The 23,430-nt window shown below is 29.5% G+C and overlaps 1 protein-coding gene across 5 annotated transcripts in view; it reads left to right on the forward strand.

Annotated features, from left to right (window-relative positions):
* LOC112599637 (kinesin-like protein CG14535) overlaps window positions 1–23,430 on the forward strand; it is a 160,481-nt gene that overhangs the window by 132,016 nt on the left and 5,035 nt on the right. For all 5 annotated transcript variants that reach the window (XM_025346621.1, XM_025346624.1, XM_025346623.1 and 2 more), the window contains 5 exons: window positions 4,752–4,970; window positions 9,454–9,547; window positions 15,531–15,728; window positions 22,124–22,345; window positions 22,965–23,103. In XM_025346621.1, the coding sequence (XP_025202406.1) occupies window positions 4,752–4,970; window positions 9,454–9,547; window positions 15,531–15,728; window positions 22,124–22,345; window positions 22,965–23,103 (872 nt within the window). The remainder of the gene's footprint in view (window positions 1–4,751; window positions 4,971–9,453; window positions 9,548–15,530; window positions 15,729–22,123; window positions 22,346–22,964; window positions 23,104–23,430) is intronic.

The raw sequence follows: 23,430 nt of genomic DNA on the forward strand, positions 1-23,430 counted from the left end.
GATGGGAGGTAGGCCCGAGTTGTCTTGGACTGTGTATTATATACCTCTAGTATTATGGCACAGTAGGGTGAAAGCATCGCGTGACAACAGTTCGCGCAGCAGTGGTGGCGGCAGGCGTATTGTGCACTTTCACGGTACACACGCCCTACGACGCGACTTATTTCCCGCAATAATAATATATACTCATATATATATATATATATATATTTATATAATAACCTAGTATAGACGCATTTTTTGTGCGTGGTATTTACTACGCATTGTGTAAAGTATATCGTGGAAATCCTTCCCCTACACACCGGCGCATAGGATCCTTATAATACACGCTGTCGTCCGTAATATAAAAGAAAAAACGTAGAATAATGTAGCTGAGGCCTAGGTCGTATGGTTAGGTAACAACGATTTGCACAAAACGAGAGAAAAAAAAAACTATCAAACGGATTTGACAAAGAGACCCGCGAGGAGCGGGTGGAAAAAAATAATACTACTCGATATTCATAAAGTATAATATGTTGTATTATGGTGCTGTACTTGTATCTCCGGCAGACTGTAAACACTTTGGTCTGTTATTTATCGTATAGCGGTGGAAATCTTCTTCTTGTTATTATTACTATTATTATTATTTTTTTATGACCAACCGATGCGATGAACTTTATCTTACGTACGTCGAGGATATTCGATTTCCAATAAAAAATCCATTTTTTTTAACATCTTTGTAGTAGGAGTAGCTTACTCAGTTAAACGACTGTCGTAGTATCGATATACATAATATATATATATATAAACACACACACACACACATATATATATATTTATGTTCATATTATATATTATATAAGCATAATCCGATTCTCAAATTAGGAATTATTGTGTGGCGGTGAACTTAATTAAAATAAAACAAAACTGTTAAGAAAAAAAAAGTTAAACGAATTTTAAATTTTCTACCTAATAAACTATAATAATTTATAGTGATTGTCTGTATTAACGATATGTTTTAATAATATTTTAATTGTATAATTCGTTTTATCTTGCCAATAACTATTAAAATATTAACTTCTATTTTATACATTTATGGTAATGAAATAAAAAAAAGTTACATTCCTACCGTAACTTATGAATATTATTTAGTGTTTGCTGTTTATAGTTTGCGAAATATTGTAATAGTACTGTGTTTACATGTAGTCATGAATACATTTAAAAAAAAACATGTGTAACTGTTGTTCTATATGCATATAGTCTAATGTACTAACATCTAAAATCCAGATGATTAGAGTTTAAAACATTTTATTATACATTAAAATGTTCTGTAGGTATTTACGTATAAAAAATGCAGATATTTTTTTAAGTCAATTTACGTATAGCATTTAAATAGTATTAATTTGTATAACGCACATTGTATAATATACAGGTAGGTACTTCACTGAAAATTCAATTTGGTAAAATACATAAACTAAAATCGCATTATCGCATTACGATGAGCCCGTTGCTGACATGTGCTCTTTAAACTAGAAAAGAACTTGAAAAAGTGCCCAGAAAATTTCCACACAAAAACTTTTCTCTTCATTTAACGAAATCAAATAAGGATCAAAATACTTAGAAAATTCTATTAAAATGCGTCCGCATTATTGGGTATAGGTTGGAGAAAATTGAACAATGTTCGTTTTAAAAATTACTCTACTACGCAAGTATACGATACATAAACAATATGATGTGTTGGTGTGTATTTTTTTCCGGTGTGAAAGTCTTATAAATGTTGCAGAGATAATCGAATAATGTAGAATCTGGTTTTGTCTTTGAACCGATTTCACAAAAATGTAATGAATCACAATTGATTTATTTTGAGCCTATGCTTATAATATTATGCAGATACTATATGAGTGCGCTGCCAAAAATATTCAATCCAATAAGATTCATTGTTTTACATTTTTACATCATAACATTATGTGATTAATATTAGATGTAAACTCCAAAATGTTGAACAAAAGTTTTCGAACGTGATACATATATTCCGATCGGTAGGTGGTATTATACATTTTTTTTCTTTTATTACGAGAGAATTTGCGTGTTAACAACTGAATATCTTGGAGTATTTCTTATTTCACGTCCACGAAATAAGTCTATAAAAATACGCGCTTGAAGGTGAAGACGTATTGAAAACAAAATTTGATTAGACCAATGGCGGCAGTGCAGTGGCGCACTAATGGAAACGTATATAACGTAGTAGCGGTGCACGCCGCTATTGCCAATAGGGACGTAGACGTCTAAATAAATGTTGTTATTATATTACGTATGTTGCTCGGTGCTTGAATTAAATTGGGTGTGAACAAATTTACACGCCTAACAGTTTTTTTCTCTTGTTATATAAAATATCGACTGTTGAAAACCGTTTTAAAAATATTAATTTTTCTTGACATACATCACATGTATAACGTGCGTATATTGTAACACGCGCGTTATGTTGATAACAATAATAATAATATTCGTAAGCTACTTATACTTTGACGTAGAAATATATACTTTTAAAGGAAATATTAATACATTAGAATTGCTTATTTTGTGGAAATAGGAAAAGAACATGTATTAATGCAACATGCTGTCAACGGGCAACACTTGGGAGGATAGTGTTTATGTAGTGTCAAATAAAAATCATGCTCACACTTTTCGGTTTTCAAACCAAAATGTTATACAGAGTATTAGAGTGTAGTTATTGCAGTATACCAATACCATACACTATCGTATGAATAGTGATATACTTTTAAACCGTGCATAAAATAATGTTGAAATTGGACGGGTTCGTTTACAGTTCTAGTTACACCGGTCTAACTTCCGCAATATAGGCCTTTATTTATGTCCGTGCATTAATTAAACGCCGAAAAAACGAGTATGTGCCGTCTAGAAGACAAATCTGGTTCACCGCAAGGAATACGAAAAAATAACTATCTACTAAAACGCTAATTAATGATAACGATTGTTAAGAACATATTATCATATAATTTATCATTTAAAAAAAATATGCAGCTATACTCATGGATAATAATATATTACAAACTATACTTGAAAATAATTACCATACTATAATATAGGTAAAATTAATATGTAATAATAAATACTTACTTGTATTTTATTTTACTGTTTTCTATTTATTTTTGTATTTGAAGACATTTTTCTAATAAAAAAAAATGATCTTATCATCAATATTAAAAGAGGTCTTTTCTAACAAATTGGATCTAATAATTAGAGTACTTTTGAGAGGTAAACATTGAAAATGTTTAACTCTTTTTAAAATAATTGGAAGAAAATAAAATATATATATATATATATATATATATATTTTAAAATTGTAATACTGCATATATTAAAATAATTATTTAGTTACCTAGCTTGCTAATTTGCTAACCAAAAAAATGTCGATAACTTTTTTTTTTAACCGTATATATTATATACGTGATTTATCATTAAATTAAAATACAACATATTACAATGTTTACTTAATGACGAGATATAGTTGGCCACTACTGTGCAGCAGAGCAGTTTACTTTATCCCTTTTTATTTTTTAATATCATACATTTTAATGGAGTTCTGTACGGAAATAATAATTTATAGTGCAAGCCCATAACCTTACGTATTAAATGTCAACATAATATTATTTAATATAGATGTTTAATCAATGTGCTCACCATTGATATTCAAATAATAATTATGTATTATTATGTTTTTTATAGGTAATTTATTATTTTATTCACTGTTTAGTTAAATAGTTTTTTTTTATTCAATAAAACTTTATTTACAATCCATACAAAATAACATGGGTAAAAAATGTGATACAAGAGAATCTTTTTTTCTTTTTAATTAACCGATCTATCAAGATAACTTTATCAGTGTTTTAATAGAACTTAGTTTAATTTGTTTCTGATAAAAAAGAGTCTGGTTTAATGTTATTTGTTATTTTTTGCTTATGTGTTGTCGATAACTATTTTTAAAAATTATGTTAATGGATTAATAAGGATTTTAATTTTTACCAGGAAAGTTTAATATTAATTTTACAAAAGTAAAAATAATATTTGTGTAATTTTTTTGATTGAAAAAAAAATGACATTATCTTTTTTATTGATGAATTTATATTTTTGTAACACTCATTACTTTTATTAAATACTTTTAACTATACTACTTTTTCTCATCATTAAATTATTTTTATATGTAACGATATGTTATAATTTTTTTTAAATCTATAACAATAGATGTGATGATACGGAAAAAATATTTTATTTATTAAGTTATACTGTGGTTTGTATAACGCATAATATGACACTTGTAAAAAGTTATTATAACAATTTATTTATTATTATATGTAGTTATTTCTTGTTATTTTGGTCAGCCTGCATATATTACAAGTATGACATAGTAAAAGTTCACGCGATGATATATTCAATATATATGTATAGGCATTCATGGTGTCATTGTACGTTGTTTTCCAGCATCCCCCTCACTATTAAACGCGCGCCTACCTATATAATTGACGTACTTAATCCGGATTATTATTGTCACTCCCATTGACGTAGAATTAAAAGCGCTTTTCTTGTCGAACCACGTTCACCGTTTGTATATAATGGGTATCTAGTGAGTTCTTTAACTGTGTAACTACCATCTGTACTTTCACAAAATCGTCGTTTTTACACTCTTTACTTTATACTGTATACGTTTTTTAAAGTTAGAATTCATTTTTATTTATTTATTTTTTATCGTTTTCTAGGTCAAAGTAATTTTGAGAGTAACCAAAGGGGCCACGGGAGATGAACAACCAGCGGCGACGGCTGAACCGAGTAACTTCATGTCGGTAGACAAGAAGCACCGACAACTGACGCTAATTGATCCGAATGCACCTCCGGCCAGTGACGGTAGTCGGCGTGTGGGCGTCGCCGCTCCCAAAATGTTCGCGTTTGACGCACTGTTCACACAAGAAGACTCGCAGGTAATAAAGAATATAAATCTTGCTATGCACAATGTACAGCGTATCATGTTAAATGGCTTAATATAATATGTATATTGTGTAATGTAAATATGCACCGTAGAAAATACAATAGATGCGTTGTATCATAATCATTATTAATATTATCATCATATCGGCGTCAAATCCAGAGAGTGGTAAACGGATAATTTTTGAAATTGTAGTGTTGTTTTATATTAAAATACATCGTTAGAATATAATACACAAGAATAAATTACTATTGAGTGCAGCGTGGAACACATTTTAACTCTCTTCGTTATATTATTCTCAACAAAGATTTAAGGATATTCACTTTTCTTCATGACACGTTTATTATGCCGGTTGACGGTCGTTATCATATATATAAACCTACATATTATTATAGTATGTTATTTGTTATATTTTATTGTGTTGAATATATAACACATATGGTATCTTAGATCATTCTATGTTTGTAACCTTTAAAAAATTAGTAGGAATATAGGTACATTTTCGAAAATTATATAAAACTCCTACTTAGGATAATGAGGTAATTAAAAAAGTTTATATACAGAACGTATAACGGAAAAAACTTATAAAATTGAAATATTATTTGAAAATGGTAGCTTTTTTTCTATTTTTCACGTACGATACAATGGCGTAATTGTTTATGGCAATGAAAGGTTAACTTTGTCCTTCTGAAATTTTAGCAGAAGCTTAGTACAAATGTATAATGCCTCATCTCCCTAAAATATACCAACAGAAGAAATTTTTAACGATACTAAAGTAAGAAAAAAATACAGTTTATAAGATATACTTTTTTATAAGATAAACATTTTTCCCCTCAAATTATTACATTAGTACTTACCTACATATAATACATTTATTTCACGTTTCTTTTGTTGTATATAATATGTTCACGTATTTTCAACGTTATTTACACATTATCTAAGATATAAAATAACTCAATATTATTTTTATGATTATTCGATTATAATTGTAACATTTTTTTTTTCGTGTAAGGTTATAGACTAACAGTACATTTTTTATGAACTCTTATGTACTTGATTTAATTTAACGATATGAGTTACTACGATTTGTTTATAAGCCATAAAATAAGTTTAAAGACTTTTATATAAAAACAAACAATTTTAGATTATGTTTTTGGCATAGGCGAATAAATTATTTTGCTATCCCTTTCGCCAGTTTTTTATCCATTAATAAGATATATTATATACTTTGTATAAAATACACACAATGCCCACCCAGCTGATATTTCATACGTTGTTGTAATATTTTTATTTCGAACACAATAATGTAGTATACATTGTAGACCGAGGTTATATTAGCGAGGTTTTCGAGGTTTGCGTATAATAATATCGAGTTATTATCCATTCGAACTATGGTAATATGGCCATACTGATAAATTTCATGTTAATATATAGGTATCAATATATAACGACCGCCGTCCGCGCCAAATCGTTTCCTTATGGATGGCCGGATATCGCAAAATGCGATTTCAGCGAAACAATAAATGTACAATACTAAGCAAAGGGACACATAATATAACAATATAATATGCGATACAAATGAATTACGATTCGAAATATAAGATTGCTGTTATTGCGTTATAGGAAATAAAAAATATATTTAACCGATTATCCGCAAAAGCTCAGTGTTTGCGCAATGCGACGGCAGACGTGCACGCACATGTAGATATACGCGGTGGGGTCCATTTCAACGGATGCTGCTGCAGGTATACATAATGTTATATATGTATGCGCCGCCGCGTTTAACTGCATTGTGTTTTCGGTGCAGGGAAGAGTATAAATATGATCGTGGAGTGGAGTGGTCGGCGGTCGGAGGGTAACGGAAGACAGTATAATTCGCGCAACAGACATAAATCTCTGCAACTCGCTCCTGCTCGGATATAATATATATATATATTATACATACATTCACACATTGGTCGTGTGTGAAAAAGTACGATATAGTCATATGGGGGCGAGGAAGTTTAAACGGGTGGGTACGGGATTTTCCGGCGGTTTACCGTCACTGCTCCAATAAAAAAAGAAAAAAAAAAACGTTCCGCGGTTAACAACGGATATCCGTTTGCGGGGGAGCTGCTGGAGAGATAGATCGGAACTATAAAACCGCCGTTGGCGGGCCGCCCCGGGGGGGGGGCGTGGTGTAATTACTTTGGTAGTGAAAAAAAAAAAAAAACGGTGTCGCGACAAAACGGTAGCTGTTATCAAGGACAAAGTCGGGCGCGCGTACACACTAACTGATATACCCCTCATCTAAAAGATGCTGCGCGAGATCAACGTAAAAATAGCGCTACGGGAGAGTTGTATATATATATATATATATATATATATATATATATATGTATGTATGTATGTATGTATGTTGTATACTATATATGTATATGACATAATTTATCAAAGCTGACGTGGACTAACTCGGCAACTAGCTGTGTACTACCGTACGCCTTACGTGTTTGCTGTGGTAGGGAAGAGGTCCCCGATGGTTTACTTAATCTCATTTACGCGGTTTTTATATTTTTCGTCCGTTTATTTCGTGCGGGGGCGTCGTGTATCACACACTCGCTAAATCTGTACCGCCGGCACTATATATATTTATATATGGCGTATGATTGAAAATCGTAGCGCTGACTACTAACTTCAGTATACATGCGTACTATAGTAAAACGAGCATTCACTTAGAACGATGTATACGAGATGATATATACGAGTCCTATATTATATTATGTGTATGCGTGCGCATAATATTACGTTGACACATCGTCGCCTGCTGTTTTTTACGTTCTGTACTCACGGAATTATTATTGTTTTTTCTATTGTTATTATTATTATTTATGTTAATACTTTGATTTTAACCCTAGTCGGTTTTTAGTTAGATCTTTAAATCGATGTCGATCCAACCAGATGAATTCACTGAATTGTTGAATACACTATTGAAATAAAAACGCTTTTTTTAAACGGTTAACATTACAGGTACTTACATTCAAAAACGAAATTAAAATATGATACATTTAATAATTAAATTATATTATATTTATAATTATAATTATATTATTTGAGCATCATATTTTTTATAATTGATTGAAATAATATTTACTAACTAAAATAAGCCCATTTATATTTAATTTCTAAACGTATAGTGAAATCGATAGTAAGTGCGATTATATTTACAGCTCACAAAAATATATTTTCGTATGCGCTCAGCACCGAAACAAATCCCTTATGAGCTTCTTTTTAAAATATAAAATATAAAATTTAAAAATTGGTTTCAAAGTGCACATAATCTAATATGAAATTACTTGTGTACCAAATTTCAGAAACATGAATGCGATAGACTAAGCTGTGGATCTCTTACACATGCACACACATTGATTTTTATTAATGTAGATTAATTATTATTTGGTGATGGTATGAAAATAAAACTAAAGAGCAAAGCATGTAACGTATACACAAGGGACGATACCGATATATTATGTTAGTGTTTAGTGGTGACGTGTTATATTTTTCCATAAAAGCGCGTACTCTATATGTATAGTATGTATACGCTGTTATATTGGCGTTATTTTATGTATTATGTACCTACTGGATTTGACATGAGAAAAATTGCATGTCCCTTAAGTATCGTTTTAAGCGATATTTCTGTGGTGGTATATACATAATATTATTTGCCACTATAGTATATATATTCACACATATTTATAATATAATGTATATTATAAGTCCATATATTATATACGCATCGTTTTTGTGTAATACCGCTTATAAGAGTTTGTATATAAACATTCAGTTTTTAGTAAATATTTGATGAAGAACGAAAGCCATTAATAATGTTATGTATACGTTATGTATTATGTGTATAAATATACTTAAATGCTTGTGTTTCCTAATTTTTTTTTTTTCAGAAACCTTTATTTTAGTTATTATTATTTATTTTTAACAGAACCTTTTATTTTTACTATTTACCTATTATTATATTATAATATGGTTGTTGTGATTATGATGATTAAATATCCCTAACAATTGACATCCACATTAGTGACGTTGCTGATAAAAAAATAAAAATGGCTATTGTATTATTAATAAAATGATAATACTTATCAACTCTAATCTGAAATTCGATTAAGCATTAAGTTAATACATATTTACGCTAATCAATAATTATGTGTATTAAATATTTTTAATTGATTAATAATTCTTTATTGAGTACTAACTAAGTGTAAGTGTATTAATTAAAAATTACTTTACTCTATAAATTACGATAATATTACACAATAGTTATTATAATATTGTATATTAATATTAATCTTTTTAATTGAATCATTGTATTATATTATTATTCTATTACACGTACGAATCGTTGAATAAGTTTTTTTATAAAACAATTTGAATAGTGTTAATAAAATAATTTTAATAAATTTAAAAAAAAAACTATTTATTTTTGTCAGGTGGACGTGTGCAGTGCTGCATTGATGGATGTCATAAATGCTGTCATTCATGGAACCGATGGATCTGTATTCTGTTTTGGCCACCAAAATCTAGGTAACTCTATATATATATATATATATACATATGTATAAATCACTTTGAGTTAAAATAATAGAATCATAATAACTGATAATCTATTTACCGTAAAATTGAACTCTATAATCGTTTAATAAACGTCCTTCTACATTTAAATAATATAATTCAGTTTGTTAAATAATTACGTTGTGATGAGTGAAATGTAAATGGAAGATAAATTAATAATAATAACCGTCACATTCGCCAATAAAGAAAAAAAATAATATATTTTTGTTTAAATTTATACAATAACGGATAGTATAATTAAAACGGAAGTGTGAATCATATGATATGTTAATGAGAAAATGAAAGTTTAATTTAGCTGAAAATCCATTACTTTTGTAATATATTATTATACTATCCATAAATTGAAATACCAACAATGTTGATGTAATACATGTGTGATGTATAATAATTTCAATTATCCCGCCTAATTGATATCATAGGGGGATATTCGTGTAATCAGATTATTTCAGATGATTGATATTTTTTTTTTCATTTTGAATATTTGATATTATTCAGGTATTGCAATTTTCTTTATAAACACAAACACATTATCGTAAATTATTATTTTTTTTAATAATATTCTCAAAGCTCAACATTTTAAATAAAAAGAATGTTACCTCAAACTTACATTTTTGTTAGCTAACAATTTTAATAAATATACATATATTATTACTTACTTTAATCTAAAATATTATTACTTAAAATACTCAATTGTTATTCTAAAGAGTGTTGACTATCGTGGATTACCAAGTAGGTACCTATTTAAAATGTATTGATTATTATTTTTGAATTGCAGTTGGTACAATAATTTATTATTTTTTTTATAAAATGGTTTGTGTTTAACTCACATAGTATATTTGTAATATTTTACAAATTAAAAATTAAAACCTTTCTAAATATGACTTTTAATGGAGTTAAATTATTGATTTAAAATGTATTGATAGGGATGAACACGTGATTTATGATTATAATTTAAATTATGATTTCCATGATTGATGCCGTGATTACATTTTTATTTAGTCTCAGTACCAATTTTTTTCACCGTACAATATTAACATCCATAAGATGCACAGAATATAGATAAAACGTAGTGATATATAGAAACGACCCTTTCTCTAACCCTCCCGCATCGAAAACGCCTAGCAGTTTCCGCCTTCGGCATTATACGACTGTAATCATAGGTATATGCAGGTAATCCTTGTGCATTATTCGAAACCTATAATCGGGGTGTCTTTGAAACGCGTACCGTTTATACAAAACGCGCATATAACAATAATAATTTTCGTCTCGGTACACGTATGAGCTCTAACTGTACAGTGTATGTGCTTACTGGGTAGAGGACTTAGGTACGTGCGATTAGTAGGTATGTACTTACTCCGGTACGCCACGTTATATACTTATTATCGAGACGTAATAAGTAGGCAGATATCGTATTTATATATACTTAATGCTCAACTTTATGTGTGTAAACTTACGCCGACAACGAAGTCCGTAGCATCCATCCCGGATAAATACTTAGGGCAAGTATCTGAAGCATAGAGGTATATTATAATATACATATATTTCGTTTAAAATTCAACAGGCGGCTGAATCCGCGGCTGCGTTGACAACGAGCGTCGTATATATTATTGCATTAATATTATTATCACTATCGCTATTATGTTTATCATTATTGCGATATCCGTGGGCGATCGTTGACTTATACGTGATGGCAAGTTTCGTCAAAGTTCACTGATTGTTATATTATAATATATAATATATATTATACACAAACCGTCTTCGAGTAAACTTCATTACCCTCCCGTCGCCTTCGATGCTGTTTGTTTTGCGTATCCCAAACTAGTGTCTACGGTATAAACTTTAACAAGACGCCAGCAAACTATAACTACCATTCGACCGAGTCCGCATTGTGGTGCACACAATTCGTTTGAATGCACTATTGTATCAATCTATCTGTATAAATATATTCATTCACTATACATGGTGATACTTAAACGGTTGGCACTAACTTAGATTTTAACTTCCTATGTAAATCAGAAACTAAAATCATAGGTTACCAAAAATTAAATACATACGTGTATAATGATATCATCAACAAACATAATTATACAAGAGCGATAAAATTTTTCATAGATGACAATCTACAAATATATTTATATGTTATGTATTCTATTTTCACTTAATTATTTATAACCATTTCTCAAATATTGGTGCTTTCTATCAGTTGAAAAAATACCTATGACTTATTTTTAATAAAATAAATAAAATATGAGACAGGAAAATGATTATTCATAGATATTACAAACCCTATAATGTTACATTATTAGCATAAAAAAAAAATAATTTTGATAAGAACCAATAAAATAAATGTAAAATACTATATTATCTATAGTTTATATCTTTTTTATATTTATATATTTTTGTATTTTTATAAATTGCTGATATAAAATACTTTTATAATAAGAAATAAAAAAGCGATGAATTAATGTTTAATTTAAAAGAAGATAAATTAATAATTTTACTACCCATCATGAGTGGAAAAAAAACTGTCTTTTATTATTAGGGTAAAACAATTAGTTCAAACCTTTAGTACTTGCTGTTAAAATTATATTATATTATAATATCATACATTTTTCAAACATGTAGGTAATTTAAAAAAAAAAAGTTTTTAAATAATGACATGTGCTTACAGTCAAAAAAATCACCCCATATATAGCAAGTATATATATTATATTTATGTTTAATACGCTTTAGCTTAGCTGCATTATATACCTATTGGCTATTATACGGTATACGTACTAGTCGCGAATACGTAATCAACGCGTCGACGGCGGTCACGTAGTATTCTTATATATATACTATGCCGTAGCTCGTGATCATGTATCATTCAATGCTGCAACTACCGTAAATGCAGACGGTGTGCAGTTCAACGCCTGTTGGGTCTCAATTTTATGAACGAGGCTTCGGATTTTATCTCACACATTTACTATTTTTTAATAATAAGCTCCAATACGTGAGAAGAACGGAATAATTAATATTAAATGGTATCGTATAAAAGCGAAAAAATCCCAAAAATTTACCTGACTAAAATTCCAGATATTGATTCTATAACTAACTATAATACTGTTCAAAAATACAATCACAAATTAATAAATCTCTAATAAGTTTATTGATATTATTATAATATATCAATTTATTATGTGAAATAATATTATTTCTAATTTTCTTTTATATTTATTATTTGCAGTACATTATAGATTAGGTTTATAAGGTTAAGAAGTAATAAATTTAAAAAAAAAAAAATGATATACATATTGAAACACTGTAATATGAGTTTTTAATTTTATACATGAGCTAGCTCAGTCGGTCTATTATACAATATATTATGTTATGTTACGTAATATTTTTTAAATAAACTATAATAATATACACGTCATGTTTAACATTTTTCTTATTTTTATGGATGTCTTTACCGTCTTTACCTATCTTTAGCATTTGTATAGTTTTATAATAGTGCAAGTAATTAAGTTTTTTTTTTTTTTTTACACCTTTAACGTTCAAAACATTAGTTCTATAATATCTAAGATAATCGTCATCTCCGCGCGACATATCCTATTAACAGTCTGTCGTTGTCGTCGTGTCAACATCTCGATCAGACTATTATTGTTTATTATTTATTTTACGCAGTCTAGTGTCCACTATTGTTGCGCATACTTACCTGTTATATTAAAAAATATAGAGACTATTTAATGACTATTACGCGTTTTTTAAATACAAAATAAGGTTCCGGCTATATTTTCGGTCGGTTTCGGGTACGATCATTGACATTTACAAAAATATTCAAAACAATTTTAATCTGTAGATTCAGAAATACCAGTAACAATGAACACATATTTACTATTTATGATACTCCATCTTCGTATAGATAATAAAATATAGTTTTCATTTTGCACTAAGATTAAAAACGCACACTTGAACATTGTAATAAAAATTGTATACACCGTGATAAAAATATATAATTTTAGATTTTGTATATGACAGCAGATACTATATTTCTCTAAATAAATAGCCGCTATTGTATAACATGTGCCAGTAAGCAATATCGAACGGACAGGTTATATAAGTTTATAAACGATCGGTATGTGAAATGTAATGAACCGTACGAGATAAACTAGTAAACGATGATATATCAATCACGTCATGACATTAATACGCAACGCTGACTACAAAAATAAAATAGCAAAATCTAATTTATTTTTGAAAATATTTGTTTTAATTTTGACTGTGAATTAAAATAATTTTAATGTAAACAATAAGATAAAAATAAATCATCTCATAAAATTATATATGTTTGAACTATGAAATCAATCGAATCGTCGTTCAAATTATTTCGACATGTATTCAAGTCATTTATAAATTCATTTTACAATAGTTTTCAACTCTGTCAAATGGAAAAAAAAATATTGAAAACTTATTTACACACGCACAATTGTAATATATTATCATGTACATACCGTAGTTTCGACTTTTAAGGTGCACTCATAATAGTATAGTATAAATTATAAAACCATGTTTCAAATGGAAAAAAAATCTAATTTTGAGTCAGTTAACTACAACCCAGATCTACAACAAATCGTAAATTCCCTGTAAACTTGGGACAATATTTAGCCAGAGCCCGAGGGTACAATCATTTTGTTAAATTTAAATGGTTTTTGGGTAGTGAAGAACGATGCTGCGGAAGCAGATCATCGCTGAAGGAGCATGGGGAGGAAAGCTTAGTTGGTGGCAAACAACCGAAATGCTATAAACGGCATTTGCGGCAAACAGTCCGTCAGCTGTACCCTTCTAAATAGTAATGAAACCACTATCACCGCTACCACTTCCATCGTAGTTACCAGGAAAACTTTGTTTTGAAACAGCTTTTGGCGAAACTGATAAATGACAGTGTTGTTTGACGTTTATCTATAAAAACGATTTTAAGTACACTAATGCAATATCATTCGAATCTTCCCTTTGAGAAACTCTTCATTACTGATAACAAAAATATTACGAAAATCAAATTAAATATAATATTATTTATAGGTTATTACATGTCTATATAATATTATTATTACCTACCATTTTTATTTAAATAATATTTATTCTGTAATTTATAAATTGCAATTTTTGCAGCACTATAATTAAAGCCTTTGAATAAAATAACACGATTCAAAGTATATAATTAAAAGCAATAATAGGAATAATGAATCGGTCTTTTAATTTTCTATATCATTGGAATATCACAGAATTACAATAATTATGCACGCAAACTAACAATCTCAACTCTTATAAGTTTATTTTTTACATAAAATAAGTAAAAAAAAATGCATGTTGTTTACATTTCAACTACTTATACATAATAATTACTTGATAAATTGCTTAAATATAATTAAAGGAAATTATAAGCGAGTACTTATAATATGAATACGATAAAAGCTATAGTAGACATTAAGCTTTCAATTAATTTTAATTAACTACCTATTGAATACTCAAGTTTGAAATAAAGCATATTTGAATACATTTGAATGTAGTGTAGTTTAGTTGATTAATGATTGCATTGTATTTATGAATAATATAGATGAAAATGACACAATATTTACAATGACTAATTTATACTAATTACACGTGTAATTAAATAAATAATACATATATAACAATCTTAATACTTAAAATATTTATATTCTATTATTAGTTATACTGATCAATGAATTATTCTAAATTTTTTTCCTCTAGACATTTTGCGTTTTTTTTAAAAATAATTTTGATTGATCAATATTACAGAACGTAAAAATAATATGGCTATAAAACTACGTATATGCAAAACGATATTTCAATTTATATGTATATAATATAATATATATAAATATGGCAAATAATAATCTTTATGCTTAATATATTACTTTACTTTTTGTTGCAGGTAAAACGTATACAATGATTGGTTCGCCAGAAGACCCACAATCATACGGAATCATACCGTGCGCCATATCGTGGCTGTTCAAAGGCATACAGGAGCAGAAAGCGAGGACCGGGGCGCGTTTTTCGGTTCGCGTGTCCGCCGTAGAAGTGTCCGGACCCGCAAGTCCCGTTAAAGATCTGCTGGCCGGCCAATCCAATGGTAATTACACTTATATATATATATAAATGTGTGTGTGTATGTGTGTGTATAGTTTAGTATTATATCGTGTACTAAATACAGGGACCATTTAGACTTTAGAAAGCTGCCTTTCTGTCCGCCACGATAACATCGCGCACCGGAACCCTCAAAACGACTGTACCATCTACGTGTACATATTATATATATATTAAACTCTTGAAACGTGCGCCATGTATCATGAATATATATATATATATATATATATATATACGCGGGTGCACACGTTAAATCCAATCCCGACGGTAAAAATCCCTCAGAATTTTAATGTCTGGATTATCGGTAAATGGTATTATACCGCGGATACCATATATATAAATATTATAAAAGCGTGTTGTATGCGTAGGAGGGGTTGAGTTGGTTTTTTTATCGCTCGAATGTTCAGAGGGGACGTGGCTGCCGATAGAAATGGCAAAGGTTGTTTAAAAATTTCGGGATAGGGATAAAAACTGTTGAAAACAGTCTGGAAAAAAAAATAGTAATCCTTACGTTAAAGAGCGCGTTGGGGGAAAAGACGTAACACGGATTTACGCCCTTTTTTAAGCGTTTTCTACGAGATAAGCTTTTCACCACAGTCGTTTTGACTACCATTTGAATATTATACAATTTATATGTCGGTACGGATTTTTATAGTTCAAAACGCCCACCCTGTATAATGTATAATATGAGATTTGGTTTAAAGAAAACATCAAAATCCCGGCGGGTAAATCAACTCTGGCTTAGTTTTATTTTCAATCCATCATTATAAAGCCGCGGAAAACTTTTGAAATACTAAACGTCACGAAGTCTGTCTCAGCAAGAAATTATTTAATTCGTAGTGCTGAAACAAAATACACACACACGCGCGTACATAAAAAAATTGTTGTTTATCGACTTATTTTTATTATTCTAGACGATTAGGTAATTAGTTATTCCCACATTTATTTACAAACCAGCCAAGTCTCTTGAAAGTTTAATTACAATACCGATATACATAAAAAAAAGTATATTATTTTTTTATGATGTTTAACGTTCTCTGAACACGCGACTGTTGTTACCAATTCGTGCCAATGCTTATTTAATAATATTTCACATAATATGATATGTGTCTAAAGCAATAAAATAATTTAAATGAGAGAACAAAATTAAAACCACTGAGTTATTATTATCAAAATCGATAGGTGCGTCCAAACAGTTTGTTTTTGCGAACCAAATAATTTATAATATTTCAATATTAAATAGATTAAAAGCGATTTCGAAATATTTTGAATCGCTTTCAGGAATTTTAATAGCTTATATGATACAAAAGAATCAATAGTAATAAATAATATACGGATTACTGTACTAACAATAGTGGAATGTGTGTTATTTTTGTAAAACCCTTCGATGAAAATTAAAGATTGATATTTTTTTTTTTCATTACTATTGGAATTTAAGTAAACATTATTAGAGATTTTTAATCTTGTTTGAATGGATTTTTACTTTAAAAGTTTAAAATATGATGTCTATAATTAATATAATGAAAAAAAAAAACTTTAAAAATATTCTATTAGTTATTATTTGACAATAATATAGATACTTATTATACTGTTAATAGTTCTAAAAATTATTTTTCGTACTTATAAAACAAAATGCTTAAAAATATTTCATTTCTATAATATAACAAAATAAAAATATATTTGTTAATGTTTTATAGATATTGGTAACTTTCAAAACAATTTATCTTAAAACTAAAAAATAATTTAATCAATTAAATCAATAAATGAAACAAAATGTTAAAAAAAAAAAAAATCATAAGTTATTGAACGATTAATTTTATTATTTTTATTATCCCTTTTTTCTACAAAAATAAAAAAAATACTCAAATTTGAAATTAAATAAATATGTTTCTCTTATATCCCCATTATTTGCTGGAACATACAAAATATAAAAAAGTTAATAACTATAATATGTGTACACTTAAAAATGTGTTCTCTAATATTATAATTCACGCAGGATATTATAAGATTTCTTGCGTGAACTTATTTTTATAGCACGGGATTGATTCTTTAGTCGTCGCATCGCACAATTAAATAGAATCTGTAGCCAGCAGTACCTATACACAGCTGAGTGATTCATCAACCATTCTCACCCCCTTTTATAATATATTCAATATTGCACTCGATTAAAATTTGATTTTTTGGAATGTTTAAATATACTAAGATTTTTAAATTCTTGAGTTGTTTTGTACTACTTAAGCAGTACCCTATGAAGATTAAAACTTTTAATTTTCAATTGAGAACCTCCCTATTTTATACTGAAAACTGTATGTTTAGTAAATTATTTTTCTGAAAACATTAATGCATCAAAACCATAATTCTAAAGTGTAGTTTTTGAATTATTTAAATTTGTGCACTAAAGATAATAGAAAAAATATGGGAGGAGGACTATGGTAAATTTTATTAAATTAATATTAATCTATTAAAATTTATAATTTTTAAATATATTTCAATTATAATAAACACTTGATATAATATTATATTTTACATTTGATATTTTTGTAAAACCATTTTTATAGTATTTTATTCTTAGTATATACATAACTTAAAAATTACTCATTAAAATGTTGAATTAGGTATATCATCGGTTTTTAAAATAATTATTCATTGTATAAGTTATAGTAAAAAAAGGACTGTTATTTAAAAAATAGAAGTTTACATCGCCACACGATACTCCTTAATGAGTGTAAAAATATCAAAAATTTGAAAGTATATATTTTACCTCAATCCAAGAGGTTTGGCAGTAGATGGCTTCTCCTATTAGAATTCGTTTAATAAAAAATGGAGGAGTGGTGAGTATAGGTATTCGATGAATCGCTCTGTATACGAGTAGACAATATATTAGTGTAGATGGTGTGACGACGGCTATAGTGGACTGCAAACGGCGATCCGATCGTATAATGTTGTTATAATACCTAATAATATCCTCGTGCGATATGTGCATCGCGTATTGATAAATAATTGTACGTGTGGTCGCGGCGGCGGGACGTATCAAACTCGTAAAAAGTCTCGAACGATCGGTAGGTACCGTATACGGCAAGACCTACACACGTTCACATATTATCATAATATAGTATCATCATAATGTTGTATATATATATAAATATATAATATATAGGTAAACCGGAGAGCGGTTTATACAGAGTGACCCACAACCTCGTGGTTTTCTGTCATGATGAACCCGGAAAAGTGGTGAAAGCTACGCGGGCCATCCTGCGTGCACGGTTCACACACGCCGTAATGAGATATTGACGAAGGCGTCCTCGCGTGAAGTATGAACATACATAATAATATACGACTGACTCTTTGCGCAGGCAAAATCTCAAAGTTTCTACACTCGCAGTCGTAGGTACACATCGCGCGCACATTATATTCAAACACGAGCGGGGGAGAGGACTTTTAACCGAGTTTCTTCTCGGTGCGCGTCGGCCGACGGTCCATCGCTTTTGATTAGCGCCGCCGTCGCCGCGTACTTCGCACCCGAGTCGTCGTCGCGCATAATATATCATACGCACACGACGACAGCAGCACCTCGTACGAGCACGCATAATTATAATAATAATATTACAGCAATATAGGTGCACGACGAAAGGCGTCGACCCGTGTGCGCCTCGTCCGAGGATTATAAATAAGCCGGGCGGGCGATGCGAGTTGCAAATAAATAATAATCCTACTTTGTCGCGTCGACAGACGGCGACAGCGACGACAACGACGACGACGACGACGATGACTACAAATATACGGCAACGAATGTGAACGCGGTGCGGACGAGACGTTTTTATTAAAAAGTTTCTATACGATCTCGTGTGAGACTCCGCGGCAGCAGACAGACTCGACGTGACCGAACGGCGTGTATTAATCTTGATTTAGCGCGAACTCACAGCTGCTACTCCGACGTGTAATATAATAATAATAATAATAATAACCTTATACTGCAGGCACCTACATGTGTTCCAAAGGCCCTTTAAAAAAAAATCTCCGTTTCGGAACACCTCATCGGCAGACCGCGTCCCGTTTGTTATTATACGCGTAGTCGTCACAGAGAAGACTTCGAAGGAAGGGCAAAAGGAACCGTCTCCTCTTACCCGTTTCGATGGGGAACGGAATTGACAGAGTATACCTTTGTAGCTTTTTATAATGTTCTTAATTTTTCGGCATTTTAATCAAATACGTATATAATATTTCGTTGTTTAAATAAGTGCTTGAAATTACCTAACGTCTCCAAATCATATATTATTTGTATTGGTCTAACTTACGGATGACATAACAAATTGTACGTTTTGAATAATCCATTTTAGAAATAGGTTTATATATGATAACTCACAAATGAATTTAGTTTTGGCTCACAATAACAAAAATTATTTGGTTGATTTAAATAGCTGTCATTGATTACAGTCTACAGATTATATTACTATTAAATAATTAATAGAAATTTTATATATTTAATCGTTTACAAATATAATTACATTAATGATTTGCAATCATGATCTGCCTTCATAATTTTGGACTTATTGTTGACGTAAACACATAAAGACGAATACAGATCGTAACGATATTAAATTCACGTCGACTCAAGCATTCACTGAATTTACAGTTTTTTGTTTTTACACAAAAAATATATCAAGAATTAAAAAGTAAAAAATTCTAAAATTATTCGTTGTATTTACAGTTTTGTATTATATGCATTTAAAATGAAGTAAAACGGAAAACGAATGAGAGATAGGATTAATTTTAATCCAAGTAAAGGTCGGAAATACAGTTGCTAATTAATATATATTTAGCTTTTATGCATCATATTTTATTAATAATATAATAGTAACAATAATAGTAATACACTAGTGAATTGAAATGTTGGTAAGTCGAAAAAATTCTATTTCCCTTATATTTTATAATAAGCAATTTAAAACAATAATGTTGTTTTGCAGTTTCTTGAGTTGTTCATCTTCATCTATAGCGACCATGACTGCTGTAATGGGGAGATCCTCCACCACTTATACTCTAACTTACACGTTTGGCCCATTAATGTGAACGCGCGCCTAACGAGATATTTCGCGTTATTTTCATTAAGCACGTTTACTGAAATCTACGTACGAGAAACTCGCTAAACATTATAATACCTGTACAACATATAAAATGATATATTATTATGTAATGTAATAATAAACGACGGTGATGATGGCAAATCTCGAAACCCCATTTACCGCTGCGGAGCGCAACTTTTGATTAGGCCGCCGTGGCACTCGTTTCAATATAAGTATATTATTATATAGTTTTCAACCCTTAGCCCGCCTCGTTATTTTTAACCAAAGACTAATATTATAAAGTCAAGAAATACTATTTTTAATTATTCCTCTGTTTACTTATACCGGCTACAAAAGTGACAACATTTTTATATTTTATTTTACAGCACTAAGTATATACCTACACTACTATAATAAAACGTGTATAATAACGTGTAAATAAGTTATGCGAGTATAATAAAAATATGAACCCTATCAAAATCCAATTAATATTTAAATTTCTATAACATAAAGCTATCCGCTATTTAATTAAAAATGAAATAAAAATGAATTATTTAAATTATTTAATGTTTTTTTTTTTTTTTTAATGGTAGGTAATAAATATTAATACTTAAATAAGAATACCATAACTACAAGCGAATGGCTTATGATTTAATTTCTTATTCTTTTTTTTTTTTTTAAAGTTGAATATCAGTAAAAATTAATTTTTAAATAATATGTATCTGCATTCACTTAATACGTACATTTCGTAGTCGTCGTTTAATAATTTTTAAATTAATGCAAATATTTCAATAATACTGTAATAGTGCAGTAGGTACCTATATTATTTTTTTAAATAACTAAATCAATAAAATAGTCATGCACAAATGTAAAAAAAAATAATAAACCCATTATTATTATATATTTTACGAATATTCTCTGCATGTTTATTGTTAAATAAACCCCAAAAACGATATACAGCGAAAGTACGTACGATTTATGCATACATACACATGCAGTGTATGTGTGTGTGTGTGTGTGTGTGTGTCATATTATAATATACATTAGCAAATATATATTATATTATACGTCTTCCATAATATCTTTAAACTTTTTTTCGACGGAACGAATAGATAATTCACTGTACGTGACGGTGTACGCGTGCGGGGTTCGTGACTCGAACAAGCTTACAACATAATAATAATAATTGGGGAGAAACATTCACATCACATATCTTATTATTCTATGCTATATTGTATTATATAGTATTATTTATGTATATATTCCCACATACGTTCCGCTTGTGACTAAATAAATGTTAAAATAAAAATAAAATTTTCAGACGGCGAAGACAATTTGCCGGGCCCTGGGGTGTACTTAAGGGGAGAAGACCCTGTGTTGGGAACACCGATGCAACACTACAGCGAGCTACGAGCGCAAACCATTGAAAAAGCGGCGTATTATTTGGATGTAGCGCTCAACATGCGAAATTCTTCTCCAGAGTCGCACATGTTGTACACGTTAAACGTTTACCAATACACCGTGCCAACCGGATCGTCTGCAGGTAATAATACTTATTATACATAGTATTTTTATTATTTCAAAAAAAGAACTATTTGTTGATTTAAATTGTTATATAAAGTTGCCATTTATGTAAACTGTACTTGATAATGGATTGTATTGTAAAGTTTGTGTTAAGCACGAATTAAATGTTGTATCTAACCAACATTATGTAATTAAATTACACTAAATGGTTATTATTTGAACGTAAAAAATTATTTTAGTCCATCGGTATGTTAAAAAGTAATTTTCTACTTTTTTATACGGCATAAAAATCTACCAACTTTTTTTATGAAACATATTTTAAAATTTAAACAACATAATGTTAAAACTATTTTTTGTGTATACTTTTGTTTTGGTCAAGTTCGTAAAAAAGTTATTTCATTAAAAATTGCAATAACACTCATGTAGGTACGTATAATTTATGAAAAAATGTTATTTCTTATTTCTTTATGACTTTAGGATGAAAAAAACTATATATTATTAAAACATTATACCTACGTAAAACTAAATTGTATTTCAAAGCCACGTTTAAATAATATTTATATTAAACTTGGTGGTTTTTATTACTTTTTATATAGATATAAATATTATTAATTTCAAACGCATTTATTAATTTATAGTCGCTGGAGGTCGAAGTCGGTTGCATCTTTTGGATCTAGGCAGTTGTGAAAGAAGCAAGTCTTCCGGTGGATTGACCCTTTCCGGATTGGGAAACGTACTACTAGCCATATTTAACGGTCAAAAGCATCTACCGCACAGGTTTGTGATAAGCCAAAAATCGTAGTATTACGTGTCTTCTATTATATTTAAAATCATAACTTTCTGGCTAGAGGCTTAGTCTGTATATAATATGAGAGACAAAAATATAATAACAAAACATCGTCCCCGAAGATATAATATATGATATCCCAAAATCCTAATATAAGTGAGATATTGCCTGGAGGGTAGACGGCAGTTCGATAATAATAAAAGGCGTACATCACGTGGTGGTTTCATAAGGTCGGCGGGGTGACGAAAGTTTCGCTAAGATATTAGGCTATTAGAGTGAAATCCAAGGCAAGATTTCCCCTCCGGATAAACTCTCAT

The sequence above is a fragment of the Melanaphis sacchari genome, unplaced genomic scaffold, assembly GCF_002803265.2.
Source record: "Melanaphis sacchari strain LSU unplaced genomic scaffold, SCAv2.0 Contig54_pilon_pilon, whole genome shotgun sequence".
NCBI lineage: Eukaryota > Metazoa > Arthropoda > Insecta > Hemiptera > Aphididae > Melanaphis > Melanaphis sacchari.